Source organism: Pan paniscus, chromosome 4, assembly GCF_029289425.2.
Source record: "Pan paniscus chromosome 4, NHGRI_mPanPan1-v2.0_pri, whole genome shotgun sequence".
Lineage (NCBI taxonomy): Eukaryota > Metazoa > Chordata > Mammalia > Primates > Hominidae > Pan > Pan paniscus.
This window is the reverse complement of record NC_073253.2, coordinates 37,327,924-37,344,775: the sequence shown is the minus strand read 5'-3', so window position 1 is coordinate 37,344,775 and position 16,852 is coordinate 37,327,924. Positions and strand designations below refer to the sequence as shown.

At 43.1% G+C, this 16,852-nt stretch overlaps 1 protein-coding gene and 1 pseudogene across 1 annotated transcript; both read left to right on the top strand.

Moving 5' to 3' along the window:
• Positions 1-346: 346 nt before the first annotated feature.
• LOC100972799 (uncharacterized) lies at positions 347-15,737 on the top strand. Its single transcript, XM_055113093.1, has 5 exons — positions 347-538; positions 717-1,017; positions 1,568-1,742; positions 5,259-5,311; positions 14,210-15,737. The coding sequence occupies exons 1-5, from the start codon at positions 347-349 to the stop codon at positions 14,368-14,370; spliced, it is 882 nt and encodes a 293-aa protein (XP_054969068.1). The 3' UTR covers positions 14,371-15,737.
• On the top strand, positions 15,195-15,713 carry LOC100968436 (skin secretory protein xP2-like; annotated as a pseudogene).
• Positions 15,738-16,852: the final 1,115 nt, after the last annotated feature.

Here is a 16,852-nt window from a genome sequence, read left to right as displayed (position 1 = left end):
GAACCCCTGGGCTCAAGAGATCCTCCCACCTTAGCTTCCCAAAGAACTGGGATTACAGGCGTGAGCCACCGCGCTGGGCATTAGGAAGTATTTGTTATGAAAAGACGGTTGCTGCCACCCAACGCTGTTGAGAATCGCTATCAAGACACGTGTCCTCAAGTTCAATTTCCAAAATTTCCTGGAAACTGTTTTATGTTACTTCACTGTCAGAAGACCCAGCACGGGTATGCGAAGGGAGGTCTGAGCGCCTCAGAAACAACACGTAAAACACACACACGCACACACACCCCCAACCAAACCACCCCGTCCTCTGGGGAAGAGGGTCCCTCTGCCTGATTCCCTGGAGATGGCTCCCCGCCCAGGGCCCAACTCTCTTCTCCTGGACGCCACCTCCCCGGAGCTGGGGGCCTCGGCTCCGCAACGGCTGCGAAGTTTCACCGAGGCCGCAGGCCTAAGGCCACCCTTGGTCCCAAACCCAGCGCCGGGACGAGGGCCCCAGCCCCGTCGGAGCTGCCATGGCCCCATGATTAGGGCCACGGTGGCCCCTGACTTTCTCTTATTAATGTTTTTTTTTTATTGTAAATCATTACTCAGCTCAGCTCAGTCACCAGGCAAACTGTGTTTAATAAATTAGCTTAATCTATTCCGCAAGTGGTTTGTGAGTGCTGTGTTTCCTCTGGTTAAGGAAAACATTTATATTCTCTCTCCTTGCCCAGCGTTCCTGGGCTCCCGGAGTCGCTACCCAGGCCGGGCGCACGGGGAGGCCTGGAGCGGGAGGCTCTCGGCCCGCCGCTCGCGGGAACCCCCACCTCGGGCGGCCGGGAGGGCAGTTGGTGGCGGCGTGGCCTCTTTGTCCCCGTCAGCCCGAGGCGGCGCTGGTGCCCACCTGGCCTCCCCGTGGCCCAGCCCCGCGCCTCCGCCCCGGGCAGCGCGCATTCCCCTCTTCCAGAGGGGCCTCTTTAACGGCTCCCCATGAAATAATCATTCATTATGTCACCAGGAGGGAAGAAAGGGAGTGTAAGTGTCTTGATGGGATTAGAGGAAACCCCCGCAGAGATGATTTAGGGGCCGTGATAATTCATTTAATAGGGGCCTGGGGCAAATTGCTAGACAGGGAAATGGAACTGAAGCAGCTCGAAAGGGCGCCCGGCAAGGCTGTGGCGGGGGAGCCGGCTTCATTAGCAATATTTAAGAGACTTCATTTAAGAATGAGTCATAAAATGCAGTACTATTTTATCCACCTGGTTTGGTGGCCTTTAGCTTTCCTCTGCATGAATATTAAATGTGAAATGGCACTACAGCAACACATTTTGGAAAGTGTTCTTTAGGCTGTTATTTGTATGGTTGGTTTAGTTTCTCGTTTGTTAACCTTTTAAAATGAATATCATTGAAAATGGATAACTGTACAACCAGAGCTCGAAAAACATTAGGGGGAGTATAATGCTTTAGAATAGGTTGTTACTAAACTGGGTAAAGGATTTAAGTTTTTATTGATCAAAACACAAAAGGCATAGAGAGCAAGTCAGTAAATGGCAAATTACTTTGACAATTCCCAATTTTCATGCAGATTTTGTGAAGCTGTCCCATTCAAAGCCACCCCCAGAGGCCCGGAGGAGACCACAAAGCTGCGAACACAGCCGGGACCTGCCCACTGACACACTGAAGAGTCAACACGATTCAGGAAAACACTTTCAAAGAGTGTTTTTTCTTGGACAGATAACATTCCGTTTTGTTTCTGAGAGGCAAGGACAATCTCTAGTTCGATTGTAAAACTATTTCCTTCAAATATACATTTTTATCTATGGAGAGTGGTGTTATTTGGGGTTTTACAAACCTAAGAAGTTTACATTTGGCAACAGTGATTGTTCCCATTACAACTACAATGTAAAAAACCAGATTCTCTTTTGGTGTGCATCCTCCCCTCTTTGGTTTCGAGGGTGACTTTCCCACGCATATCTGCCACTCACTTGGGAAGTCCTAGTCTGGAAACATTTTAGCAAATACGTAACCATCATTCCATTGTGGCCCACACATTTGCCTGACCTGACATTCTTCCCCAAAACTCTTATATTTGCAAACTAAAACATTAGCTCTTGATTCCCTCCTCTTCCACCTTTTAAAACTAAAACTAGCTCTTCCAGATAGGCTGTATTCATTTTTTTTTTTTTTAATCTCAGCTGCACTCTGTTATTTTAACAAAACAACTGGCAGGTCTCTATTCACAGAGCTGCTTTAGCCACATAGGATACATAAGATGCATAATCAATATGTTCTTTAAAAGACTCTCTTAATCAGAAAAGATGCTAACTACATGTAAAATTATTCACTTACATATATTGGTTTGTGCAATTTTCCACAGTGACAGTAAAGTTGGTAGCTAAATATGTTTTTATACATAACAAAACTTAGCGAATGTCTTTTGTAAGGCATGCATTGTGAGGGTAGTATTAGTATTTGTGTTTCTACGTTTATATTCCACCATCCCCTAGTAAAGATGTTCTATTTTATACAGAGTTGTAAACCACTTTGAAATATAGTGAGATGCTCTATTTTGAATAAAATCAGGTTACTGATGTACTAAATAGGCAGCGTCTGGACAAAAGCAAGCCTCACTGAAGGTGGGTTAGTTCCCTCTAGAGCCTGTCCCCAGTCCTGAGTTCTCAGACTTTTCTCAGTGTTTCCCTTTAGTGAAAAGGAGCCAGGATTAGCCATGAGCAGTCATGGTCAATGTTCTGAGAAGTTTTGAGAAGGAAGCTCCTCTTCAGCAAAAGAACTTTCATTCTCTCCTTCTTCCTGTGAAATGGCACTCTAAAGGTGACCAAGGCAACCCAAAGAAAGATACCTGTTTGCAACATCTATTTTTGCTTTTCAGAAATAGGATTTAGTTGCCAATTAGAAAGCCAAAAAGCAAAGAAGATCCCTGCACTGCCACTTAGAATGGTTATAGCCACACACTAGCAGAAACTGAAAGATTCATCGGAAAACAACCCCCAATCCTTGGCCTTGCATTTAAATGTGAGTGGGGCTGTGTGTCTACCCTGCCTTCTTGCTTTCCTTCCTTTACATGATTCCTGCCATGTCTAAAGCAGGCATACTCATACTGTTGAATCTTGGAGTAACTGACAGTGTCCAAATGATACCCTGGATTTAAACAGTTTCAAGCACAGTAGACACATTGTCACCAGACAGCCAGTGGTGGGAAACCAGTGTGTGTAGGATGCAGGGATCACAAGGGAGCAGCCACAGAGGCAGTGACTGCTTTCTGCCTTCAGAGAGCCCAGCCTCTGCACACACAGGCATCCACAGACACAAAGCCACATCCTTATCAACAGAGGGGACAGGAATATGACATTCTGAACACAGCCAAACACCTTAGAGGACTGAGGTACTGAGGGCAAAATATTTAAAGCCAGTAAAGCTGGAAGTTGAGTGGGCAAAAGAGCATACATAATTTTATAGACCCATTTTTCTAGTAATAAATTCCACGGTTTTTTCTCATTACCACAAATACACACATACAAAGGTAAAGAAACTATATAGGCAATTATTTAAGTTCTCTCCTTTTTCAATTAATATTAACATTTAAAACATTAAATACTATTTCTGAGGATCACATAATCTAAAAAAAGAAGAAAGAAAAAAAAAAGCCTTTATGTGAATTAACCAGAAGAACTAGCACTCCCTAACAGCAGACAAATAGGCCTCTACAACACTTTCTCACATCTTCCTCAGGGCAACCACAAAGGAACATCATTGCCAATCACAGGAGATCTGTGCTTTGGAAACCTGAAACCACAGCGTTTTCTTCATGTGGGCAAAGTACATCAAATCTGATTAAAATAAGCTTACACTACAAATTGGCCTAAGCTGTGTGGAAAGTGGTTGGCAATACGTATCAAAGGCCTTAAAAATGTTACTCTACTTAATTCATTAATTCCATTTCTGGGACTAGCTCCTGGGGCAGTTATGTGAAATGCCACCAAAGGTTTATATAAAAGATGTTTATCTTTTATATTTATAATAGGAAAAAACAAGAAACCATACAAACATCCAATTATAGGAAATAGTGAAGTAAGTTATAGGATCCTACAATGGAATTTAATAAACCTATATTCAGTTTTATACATACAGGATCCTCTAAACTGTGTAAAACAAAACAGAGGAGAGAAAATGTTAACATGATTATCTCTGGGTGGTAAGCATTTTGGTTTTTGCCTCATATTTTGTAAATTTTCTATAATAAGGATGTATTACTTTAATAATCAGTAAAAGATATATATAATAGGTACATATTTTTACATAATATATCAATGTTGTACACATCTACAATTCATTAATTTCTTTGATGTTTATAACATAATAAGCTGACAGGCAAACAAGGAATCTCAGAATCAAAATAAAACCAAAATCGCTTATATAATATTTCCTTTAAATAACCACATTAAAATAAATTAGCATTTTTTTAATTCTTGCCAAGCATTGCATACCTACATATTTTCTTTTCTGTCCAATAAGTAAATTTCCTATGTAGTGATCACTGTGATTTTCTTTTGTGAGCATATGTAGGTTGAAAATGTTCCATGTTTTGATTAGAATAATCAAGCTGTCAGGTGAGAAATCCACATTTCATCATGATCACCTGCAGCTCACACTTGGCACCCAATATACACATATTTATTTTACTGACCTGGCCATACACAAATAATAGCACATGGCAAATTTGCAAAGACAGCCCTGATCTCAGGCCATTGTATTATCTGCAAAAATCTGTTTTCAGCAGCAGACTATCCATAAATTTGACCCCCTGGCTCTTTTTTCTTTTTTTAACTAGGTCAAGTGGCTGTCCCTGTAGCACCATCAGTATATTTAATAAAAATCAAGTATATCTTGTGTTTGAAACATACATTATAAATAGATGTATAGATGGAGCAGATATTGAGAAAAGAAATGGTAAAGATTATGAATATTAAGATTTATATTAATCTATAAGCCTATTAAAGTACAGTAAAACCTGTCCTTCAGACCACCTTTTTAAAGATATCACCTCCCTGATGGGACCACTAAATTTCGGGCCAAATTATTTTCCCATAAAGAACAATGAAAAGAAAATGATTATATTAAGACTACTTCTACTATGGTTTCTTTTCATTGTTCCGCCAAAAATGATTCCAAACAGTAAAATAACATTGATTTTGACCTTGTTAATGAACCTGAAGAATTTCATGGAATACTCAAACACCGATTTCCATTTTTAACAGGAAAAAAAAAAAATGGACCCTCCGCCTCACATTTTTGAAAACACCAGCAGCAGGTAGGGATAATTTCATTGGTATTCTGCAGATGTAGCTTATCTTGATATTGCTAATGTTCCGTAAGGTTTGTCATGTGGATTTTTCTTTGTGCCAAAAGCTGGAGATGATTGTGTGATCTGTAAAATATCGAAGAAGCCTTCAAACTGAGAGATTTACTGCATTTCTTTTTGGTTACAAAGATTCTCATATACAATATTACTGAAGTGATCTTCAGTTTTCCAAAATGCCACTCTCTCCAAGGGAACAACTTTCTCTCCTTTGGCCTTACAAGGACTCCCTGTGGCTTTGACTGGCTTTTCTTCCAAACAAAACTGCCGTATGATCCATGCTCCCCCCAACCTCTCAAGGAGGGCCCTTGTTCCCTTAATCAGGTTCTTCTTGAGCTCACTCATGTCAGTCAGAAACACCAGAGGCCCTACTCTCCTTGTGTGGTATTTCCAAGGTGTGCTTCCTAACAGTGCAAGCCTCCAGAGTTGTCCATTGCAGCTTCCCAAGGATGCAATGTGCATCTGTTTAAGGGCAGAATGTGCTCATCTTATTGGGACACAGAGACACCCACTCAATGTCTGTCTATCTATTTAAATAGGGCTTTTTCCCCCAATGGATAGAAGGAAGAATTAATCACGTGTAGATATATTTTAAATTACTCATATTGTGCAAGGGACACATCTTAAAATTCACCAATACAAAGTAAACATGTGAGCAGTAACTGCCAATCATGCAAGCTCCTTTGGGAAGGCTTCACTAGACTCCATACCCCTGGAGGGCAAGAACTATGTCCTGTGTGTGTTCATGTGCCCAGCTTCAAAGCCAATGCCTGCCATCATCTGCTCCCAGTAAGCCAGCATGGATAAGAACTGAGTTGCCAGCTGTGCCCACCCCAGTTTGCCTCTTTCTTTAGCTGCAGGTCAGTGGACTCTCACCTGCCTGCCGTCATAGGCTGTCCATGCTGAAAGGGGCCTTGGAGCACATTGGTTCAGCCCAGCCCAGCCCTCTCATCCTAGAGATGGGGTTACCAAAGTGTCAAGGATGCCCCAGGTAGAGACAATATATGTGGCCATGAACCTTATGGGCAAAAATCCCAGGTGTTTATTCCTGTTCCTAAAAAGAAGAAGACCACAAAATAAAAAGTGGTGTATTTTAGCTGATAGCCTAGGGTAGTAAGCCAGCTGGCTGCGGCTGTGTGGTCTGAGCTCAAAAGAAAACTATAAACATAGTTCTTCAAATGCTGAGTGTCATAACATACAGTTTCTCTTTTGAATCAGGATTTATAATTTTTTTTTTCTGTTTGAGATGGAGAAAGCAAGGCACAGTGGACAGTGAGTGAGAAGTAGCACGTGGTAACCTAGGTTTGAATTCCAGCTCCACCGCTTGCTTGCTGTGTGACCTTGGGCAAGTCACTTATCCTCTCTGGGCCTCAGCTTTTTCATCTGTAAAATGAGGACAAAAATACTGTGGGTCTCTGTGGGCTACTTGAACAGCAAAGGACACTTGATAGTTCAATGCACTGTGCAAGACAAAAGTAAGTTATTTACTTGAAAATGAAAATGAATTTAAAAGCTATGGCCATACATAGGCTGGGCGCAGTGGCTCATGCCTGTAATCCCAGTACTTTGGGAGGCCGAGGCGGGCGGATAACGAGGTTAGGAGATCGAAACCATCCTGGCTAACGTGGTGAAACCCCGCCTCTACTAAAAATACAAAAAATTAGCTGGGCGTGGTGGTGGGCACCTGTAGTCCCAGCTACTCGGGAGGCTGAGGCAGAAGAATGGCATGAACCTGGGAGGCGGAGCTTGCAGTGAGCTGAGATCACACCACTGCACTCCAGCCTGGGCGACAGAGCAAGACTCCATCTCAAAAAATAAAAATAAATAAATAAATAAAAGCTATGGCCATACATATAAAGAAAAGAAACCACAGGTGAAGACGAATGCACACAGACATTTTAATTAGGGTGTTCCTCACCTCTTTTGAGCAAGCTAACTGGGTGATCAGATGTATGACACACCAGACGTCTGGGTATCAATTCAGCTGGAGCCACAGGATGTGACCTGCCAACTCTTCCTCCAAAGTCACCTCACAACTGCCACTGCTCTCCTCCCATGGGGTACAGGGGCATGTATGGGCCCAGAGGTCTCAGTGTGACTTTCTCCTTCTCTCCCTCCCCAGTTATCCTCCTGCTCCTTGCTAGAGACACTAAGGAAGTTCACGTGTATGAAGATGAGGGCAAGAATAGTCCAGATCCTAAGAAGAATCATATGGCCTTCTTTCTGTTCCTTCAATGACAGGTTCCTTATTGCTTCAAGACCTACACAAATTGGTGAGGTCTCTCCTCCCCTTCCGGGAGTCTTTCCACATCTCTCCTCTCTCCAATTCATTTTTACTGGAAGTGAATAGATCACACTTCTGAGCTTAATGTTAGTTCTTTTTACCTTATCAAATTTCTCCTTCTTTCCTCACCCCAACCTGCAAATGAAACAAGCAGTTTCACTTTTGCATCAAAATGAGGTAGAAAAAGACAGGGGAAAAAAGACCATTGTTTTTGTCCCATTTTTGCTGCCTCTATAGGGACAGGGCTGGCTTATTTTGCATGCTTATTGCTAAAGTAGACAATGCTAGGCCCTGAGCACCCCTAGTTCTGGACTGAAATTTGTCCTTCTCTGACACTGAAAAGACGCTTTTCATTTTTACACATCTATTCAACAAACATTTATTGAGGGGTTATTATGTGCTAAGCACTGTGCTAGGTGTCAAAGAAGTAAGCAATGTACGCTCCTTCTGAGGGCAAACACATCATGCATTTCTGCAGATGCCCTCTTGCTTGTTTTTGCACTTATCTAGTACTAAAATCAGCCAAAGAGTATTCTCTCTCAAGAGCAGATGCCTGGCACAATCTACTTTTGAGCCTGCACCTCCTCGAGACTCAAAAAATACTCTGGAAATTGGCTGGGTGTGGTGACTCACACCTGTAATCCCAGCACTTTGGGAGGCCAAGGCAGGAGGATTGCTTGAGGCCTGGAGTTTGAGACCAGCCCGGTCAACAGAGGAAGATCCTGTCTTTACAAAAAATAAAAAATTAGCTGGGTGTGGGGGCACATGCCTATAGTCCTAGCTACTCAGGAGGCTGAGGCAGGAGGATGGATTGAGTCCAGGAGTTCAAGGCTACAGTGAGCTATGATCATGCCACTGCACTCCAGACTGGGTGACAGAGCAAGACCCTGTCTCTGAAAAACAAAAAATAAAAAAAATCAGGAAATAGAGTCTTAGAACTGCTGACTGGACAGGACACCAAATCTATCTACCATATGGAACCCATGAGGAAATAAAGGATTCAAGAGTAAATGACTCCTCTGAAGCCACCCACAGTGGCCAATCTTATTTATCTTGAGTGACTTAGGGGCTGGTCGGGGTGGAGGTCAAGGAATATCCTCAAGGATAGCTAGATGTCCTTTCCAGTCTGGAGATTCTAGGCAGACCAGAGGGAATGGTGGCGACCTGGCTGCCAGCTCTCTGGAGTCGAGAATCTGAAGCAATGTGAGCCGCCGCCGGTTCATGCCACTGCCAGTGTTTGCCTACGCCATCACTATCAGCATCAAACTCACTCCCTGCTTTGTTAAGTGCTTTGGGATTTCTCAAGTAGAAAAGGTGCTATATAAAATCAATCACAGGAAACCCTGCTGCTGGCAGCTCGGAACAGCTACAGTAAGCGGTGTCCACTCAATCAATAGTCCCTCACCGAGAAGGGGAAAGAATACCATTAAAAAGGTGTGCTCTTAGAAAAACTTCCCTTAAGTAAGGGGGGAAAATCCTACCTTACAAAGAGTGTATATATACAGAAAGCACACAATATATTGTTCCTCCGTGACCAATATTACACATGACGGGAGAAGGAACTTACTGTTTACTACATACTTTTGCTTTTCTTTTAACCACGCAAGAACACAAACTGATACACGTTGAGCCTGAAAAACCTTGTAGGCCCCATGCAGGAAATGCCTATTGGATTCATTTATAAAATGAAAATGGAATTAGCTCTATGGCACTGGGGTAGAAAAAAAGTGATTTCTACAATTGGCTTGCCAAAGAATAATATGCAAGTGTATTAGTACATTTTCACACTACTATAAAGATACTACCTGAGCGTGGGTAATTTACGAAGAAAAGATGTTTAATTGGCTCACAGTTCCACACGCTGTACAGGAAGCATGGCTGGGGAAGCCTCAGGAAACTTACAATCATGGCGGAAGGCAAAGGGGAAGCAAGGCACCTTCTTCACAAAGTGGCAGGAGAGAGAAAGCATGCAGGGGGAACTATCATTTTTAAAACCATCAGATCTCATGAGAACTCCTTCACTATTATGAGAACAACATGGGGGAAACCACCTCCATAATCCAATCACCTCCCACCAGGTCCCTCCCTTGACACCTGGAGATCACAATTTGAGATGAGATTTGAGTGAGGACACAGAGCCAAACCATGTCAGCATGTTTGGGATATAGTATAACTTGCTTGCCTTTAATTATGTTTAAATATACGGAATATACGTAGATGCATATCATTTTATGATGTTAAAGAACTGGGCTTCTTGGCCGGGCGCGGTGACTCGCGCCTGTAATCCCAGCACTTTTCCAGGCCAAGGCGGGCCTCGGCGGATCACGAGGTCAGGAGATCGAGACCATCCTGGCTAACACGGTGAAACCCCATCTCTACTAAAAATACAAAAAAAAAAAAAAAAAAAAAAAAAATCAGCCGGGCGTGGTGGTGGGCGCCTGTAATCCCAGCACTTTGGGAGGCTGAGGCAGGCGCATCACCTGAGGTCAGGAGTTTAAGACCAGCCTGACCAACATGGAGAAACTCCATCTCTACTAAAAATATAAAAAATTAGCCGGGCGTGGTGGCTGGCGCCTGTAGTCCCAGATATTCGGGAGGCTGAGATGGGAGAATGGCGTGAACCTGGGAGGCGGAGCTTGCAGTAAACTGAGATCGCGCCACTGCACTCTAGCCTGGGTGACAGAGCGAGACTCCGTCTCAAAAAAAAAAAAAAAAAGAACTGGGCTTCTTGCACAATCCTAAAGAATATTAATTTGGAATATTTTGGTTTTCATTTCATTTCAAAAGTTAAAATACAAAAAGTACATAAAATTGCATTACTATGTAGATGAAATCATGCTACTTCTCAAAGGTACAACATGGTAATTTAACTAGTTGAGAAAATTAGGAAGAGGATATCTCACAGTATTTTTAATCCCCAAACAATTTTTTGTTAACTACAGAAAAGTATTGTGGTTTTTTAAGTTAAAGAGAACTTTAAAAAGCAAATAGGGGCTGGGCATGGTGGTTCATGCCTGTAATCCCGGCACTTTGGGAGGCCAAAGCGGGTGGATCATCTGAGGTTAGGAGTCCATGACCAGCCTAGCCAACATGATGAAACCCCGTCTCTATTAAAAATACAAAAATTAGCTGGGCGTGGTGGCGAGTGCCTGTAGTCCCAGCTACTCGGGAGGCTGAGGCAGGAGAATCGCTTGAACCTGGGTGGTGGAGGTTGCAGTGAACCAAGATCACGCCACTGCACTCCAGCCTGGGTGACAGAGCGAGACTTCACCTCAAAAAACAAAACAAAACAAAACAAAAACAGCAAATAGGGACAACCATTGCAGTTCTCCATGAAGTAGGTGTAATCTAAGAAGAGAGTTCTTGAAGAGTTTGTCTAATGAAGTCTTCCTGTGGCCTGAAAGAGTATTTTAAATCAGTCATCAGTGTCTCTTTAAGTCTTTTCCACAAACCGTAATAGAGTTTAACTTGCTAAAGTGTAAATGATTAAAAATCCCGCATTTACAAGAAAATGCATAGGTTCTTTGATCAAGCGTTGTAAACTCTGGAGTGCATTATAATCCCTTGGAGGGGCTTATTAGATGCTGACCTAATGGCTTGTGGACCTTACCTTAAGAAATTCTGTGCCTAGTCCCTTGGTTGTAGGTTAGGAAACTACTTCATGGCTGTCTGACAATGACTTGCTCAAGGCCACCCCACTGTATGATTCTAGGGCACCAACCTTAACCATGCCTCCCACCTGTCCCACATCAGCAGTCTTTTCCCTTCAACACCTGGTTCTTCTCTCTGAAATGGCTTTGGTTACTGTCAAATGCTTCTCGAATTGTTCACCCAGGACAAATGATATTCCCTTCATGGAAATAATTCCTGAATAGCTTCTCTTTCTTCCTTTAAGAGTTCTTTACAATCATTTTAGTCTATAAAATCAGAATTGTGTTTAAACCATTTATTATACAAAAATGCCCAGTTACAGACCTAGTACTATTTTTGTTTTTTATAATGTCTGGTTAAGAAATTCTCAAGAAGGCCGAGCATGGTGGCTCATGCCTGTAATTCCAGCACGTTGGGAGACCAGGGGTGGGAGGGGTGGGGTGGATCATGAGGTCAGGAGTTCAAGACCAGCCTGGCCAATATGGTGAAACCCCGTATCTACTAAAAATACAAAAATTAGCCGGGCATGGCGGCGGACGCCTGTAGTCCCAGCTACTCAAGAGGCTGAGGCAGGAGAATCGCTTGAACCTGGGAGGCAGAGGTTACAGTGAGCCGAGATTGTGCCACTGCACTCCAGCCTGGGTGACAGAGCAAGACTCCAACTCAGAAAAAAAAAAAGAAAAAAAAAGAAACAAAGAAATTCCCAAACACTCAGGGTGAAGCCAAGAGGAGGTGAGTGGATCTGGTTAGTATATATTGTAGCTGGGACTCCAGGTTTATAGTGCCCATGATGTCCTCAGCTTAGATTTCAGCAGTTTCGCTAGAGTGACTATAATTTCCAGAGCTACCAAATGCTACCCAGAGTCTGACCACATTACCAGAAATTTCAGATTAGATCTAGATTTAAACAGATACACCTAAACTTGGGGGTAAGGGGCTAACTTTTTTCTTGGTTAACATAATTTAATTTCAGTGTATTTCTCTTAAACACCTAGCTACACCAACAAGGTAGATGCTTAATAGTTCAGACACATTCTGAAGTTTATGCCTCAAAGGCAATCATAGGAATTCCAAGAGTGATTCATACACAAATAAATCTGTAACTTTCCAGCAGAATTATTTTTAAAACCTACCAAATATTACCTTTTCTTCTACAGGCTAGATTATTTCTTGCTTACCCATTGTACTGATAGCCAGGGAGAGCCAGGGAGAAGTATGATAATCAAACTCCATTCTATCTGCTAGCTCTGTCCTATTTTCTTCATGAAATTTTTATCAGCAATGATAAAATCAGCTTCTTGAGTATTAGTATGCTCCTTGTAGAGCTGGGAGGAGAAGGCAAAAAGCCAAAAGAGCAGAAAGAGTGGGAGACAAAAGAAGCAGAAAATTCGAAAACAAACAATATAATCCTAACCTCAAATAACCAAGACATGGCAACACTTTCAAATACTGAAAACTCCTTTACATTTGTAATTGTTTCACAATTTCTAGATATGTAATCAAGGAATAACACCCATTTTAAATTATTTCTTAAATCAAGAATTTGAAAAGTTTTTTGTGCCAGAAAAATGTTAATGTTTATAAATGCCTGAATAATTAACATTGACAAGGTACAACAAAAACATTTGATGTTTTTCTCACATACTTATAATGCTTATGGCTTGACTGGAATAATGACAAATAGGAGGAATACTTGGAAAATTTCACTGCGTGTGTGTAGGTTTAAGCAAAATATTTAACCGTTCTGGGCCTCAGTTTCTTCATGTGCACGTAGGGCTGTAAAGAGAGTATGATAATCTCTAAATTTCTTTCTAGTTCTAGGAGACAACAAAGTAAAATCTGCAAAGTATAACAATTAGGATCAACAAAATTCCTGCATGAATTCCAACATTTGCCATAACAATATATGGTTTTTCAGAAAGCTTAATATCTCTTTGTGGTATTTTTGTTTTTAAGTATTGTGTTAATATACAGCATTAACTTAAATGTTATGCTCTAATCAGCAGCTTGGATGATCTTAGAGTTTTACAACTAAAACGCATTGAATCGATCCAGTAAAACATATTTGGGATTTTGCCATTGCAAATCCAGCTTTACGATTTACTGACAACAAATGGACTAAAGGAAATCTGTGTTTGCAACATCCAACACTGGCTCTGCTATCTCTCTATCCATACTTGAGGCAACGAATGATCTTTCTGTAGCCAGCTATTGAAATTTCCAATCGTGAAATTAATTTCATTCTTTTACCCAGATATGCAGATATCCAGGTCAACATTTTCTGAAAACATATTAAATGGAGTGGCACAGAAGGTTGTACAGAGCAACAAAAATGGCAATTTTGGACAATTCAACGAGACGTACAGCCAGATCACAACTCTTTCACAGCTTCACTATAAAACTCCCAGCCTCTAAAAGGAAAATCTCTCGTGATGCAAGAGAAATAAGTGGGAGCTGTACCAAAGTACATTATATTGTGACACAAAAAGCATAAATCGTGTGTGTATGAAAATCATAAGCCCTAAGCTTTAGAGAGAGTTGTGCAATTGACAATCAAATGGAGCTTAAAGGGAATTAGGAGGTTTTCAACTAAAGTCTTGAAATAAAGAAAGTAATATTTTACGGCAAAAAATTGCAAATGTCAAGTTTAAATCATAAGACTTTGCACCATTGAGCTACTAGCTAGTTCTATAGCTTCTTCAGTCCTTAACACAGGGAAAGACCAACTTTCATGCTCGATAAAACTTAAGAACTTTAGAAATACATTTAAGAACATAATTCATGTATTTTTGACTTTTTCCCTCCCTAAATGGCTAATTGTAGAAGAAAAATGAGTGAGCATAAGAACCTGTTGGATGGTAACCTATTCCCCCATTTGCTTTAGACTCTCATGAATTCTTGTGTTTTTTAAATAGGGCTGCCACCAATTTGGTCATTCGAAGAAAAGGCGGGTCTCAGGAATATGGATGGCTGTCCTCCCTTTCCCCTTCAGATGTCAGCCGCATCTACTCCTGCTTTTGGAAAACCCCAGGGCAAACGGACCTGCCAGGCAGCCAACCAACCACCAGCCCCCTGAAAGGCTGGAACCCAGCTGCCCAATTCGGTTGCTCCTGTCCAAAGCCAGACAGGTGGCAACCCAGATTGAATCTGTTGTTGTGGGAATGATTTGATTCACAAACAAGGTTATTAAATTTTATATGGAGACACAGGCGAAAGTCACAAGATCCTGGAGAGAAAGACCTGATTCACATAAATTTATCTTAATAGCTGTGAATTCGGGAGCATAAAGCAGAAAAAAAATTAATGGAAAGGCATTTCACCTCCTCCGTCTGCCTGCTCTCCTCCACTCCCCGGCACATAATATGCCCACACACACACATACATCAACAACTGCCATGACTCCATCCAGCCTTTTGCAGGAGGAGCCCAACACATTGATCTGAGCCTGTTTTGACATATAAACTCCAATTTGGCCCCAAGTCACTGCGAGTGGACACTGCCACCAACGGCTCTGACACTAGGTTATTTGTTGTTGCTGTTCGCTGTCCCTGTTTGCACATTAATCCAGTGACAATTAGGTGTCAGCGAGCGTTGTTTCTGCTTAGCTGATAGCCTTGGGCTCTGCGCTTGAAGCCCTTATCAGGAGTGTAAACTCTGCTATATTTCAATTTGGAGAAGCGCTCTTCCGCTAAGAGGCCCCTGGCACTGCGATAAATAAAACGCCTATTTACTCTATTGCCACACTTAGACATCTAATGCACTTACTACCAGCCCCCTAATCATAGCCTACAGTTAAAACCGCCTATAAATCACTCCGTTCTCATCCTGCACATTAGTGAAGCCATTTTCCCCAAACCCCACAATGAGCACTGTTTCCTTTTCTTGTTAGTCAAAAGCCAGATGATTTTTATTAGGTTAAAGACGAGTTCACAGATGGTAAATCGCGTGGAGAGAAATGAGCTGGAGAGTTACACCGAGTCAACGCGGGACACGGCTCCCGGCCCGGGCCGGGCCAGGGGTGGGAGGCGGTTCCCTACCGCAGGCGGCGGGACTCCCAGGCGCCGAGGGACCCAAGTCTCCACTCCACCCACACGCCCACCCGGCGTCGGGGCGCTGCGGCCTCGCCTCACGAGCCCAGAGCAGGCCGCAGCCTGGCCTGGGGATCCGGCACCTGGGCAGGGTGAGCTTGGCCGGACATCCTCCTCCAGGACTGCCCGCACCCCATAGTGGCGTCAAAAGCGCCCCATCCCCCTGTCTCTCGCCGCGCAGGTTTCCCACCGACGCCCGCTCGGAAGGCGAGAGCCCCCACGCGGCCCGGCGCGGCGCGGCCCCCGGGGACCGCGAGCAACAAAAGCCCGGCCCGCAGCCCCTGCTCCTCGCCTTCCTTTTCAATTCTCCCCTGATCTCAGGTGGAATTAGGAGGATTAAAGCAGCAAGTAAATGAGGCGAGTGTGCAAAATGACTCCTTTCTGAACCAAAAGGCATGCTCCGTGCTGGGGAAATGAGATGCACATTTAAATCTCATCCATCCACCGCCTGCGGCCACCGCCATGTACCTGCCTACTTAGCCCAAGGGTTAATTAATTGAGGCTTCAATGCACTATTGCAAGAGCATTATTGCATTTGATACTCTACATCTGTGATTTAAAACTCTTTCAGTCCCTTGTCAGCAAGGGAGGGTTTTTAACTAGGAAATTAGCATTCAGATAAGGGAACGCTCTATTTGCTTCTGAAAGGAAGGAAATATTAAGGATGCTGGTGCACAAACCGGGCTGTCATATCCTGTCCCATCCTGGAGGGAGCGCGAGGGCCCGGCTCCTCTGGGAGTGGCGGCGACAGGGCGTCGTGCAATGGACGCCAGCACCAGGGGCGGGCTGGAGGGGGACCCGCGATCAGGGAAACCTTACTCCTCGCAGGCTTCAACCTGCTGGGGCGTGTTTACGTCCGCAAAGTCCGATAATATATTTTGTCCCCACTTCTTAGGAGCTGATTCTTCTTAAAATGCATTGCCACGTTATCTCTAACGTTGGCTTTCTGACTTCCCCGCGGGGCTCGGAGGAAGTAACCCAGTTTCTTAAGGAAAAATGAGAGATAAACATCACAACAGAATTCTAATGACACTGCAACAAAATCAGGTACAACATTGCTGTTAGTGATTATCTTTATTATTTTAAGTATTGGACTCAAGTGCTAATACACTAACGAATACAAAGAACAGCAACAAAAAATAGTGGCTCACAAGCTCACATTCTGGATCAGAAACCAGTTAGAATTATGTGACCTAACCACGTCGTGTTTTTTTATTATTTTTTATTTTATTTTATTTTTTGAGACAGAGTATCGCTGTGTGGCCCAGGCTGGAGTGCAGTGGCGCGATCTCGGCTCACTGCAACCTCTGCCTCCCGGGTTCAAGCGATTTTCCTGTCTCAGCCTCCCTAGTAGCTGGGACTACAGGCCTTGGCCACCAGGCCCGGCTAAGTTTTCTGCAGTTTTAGTAGAGAAGGCATTTCGCCACGTTGGCCAAGCTGGTCTTGAACTCCTGCCTCAAGTGATTCGCC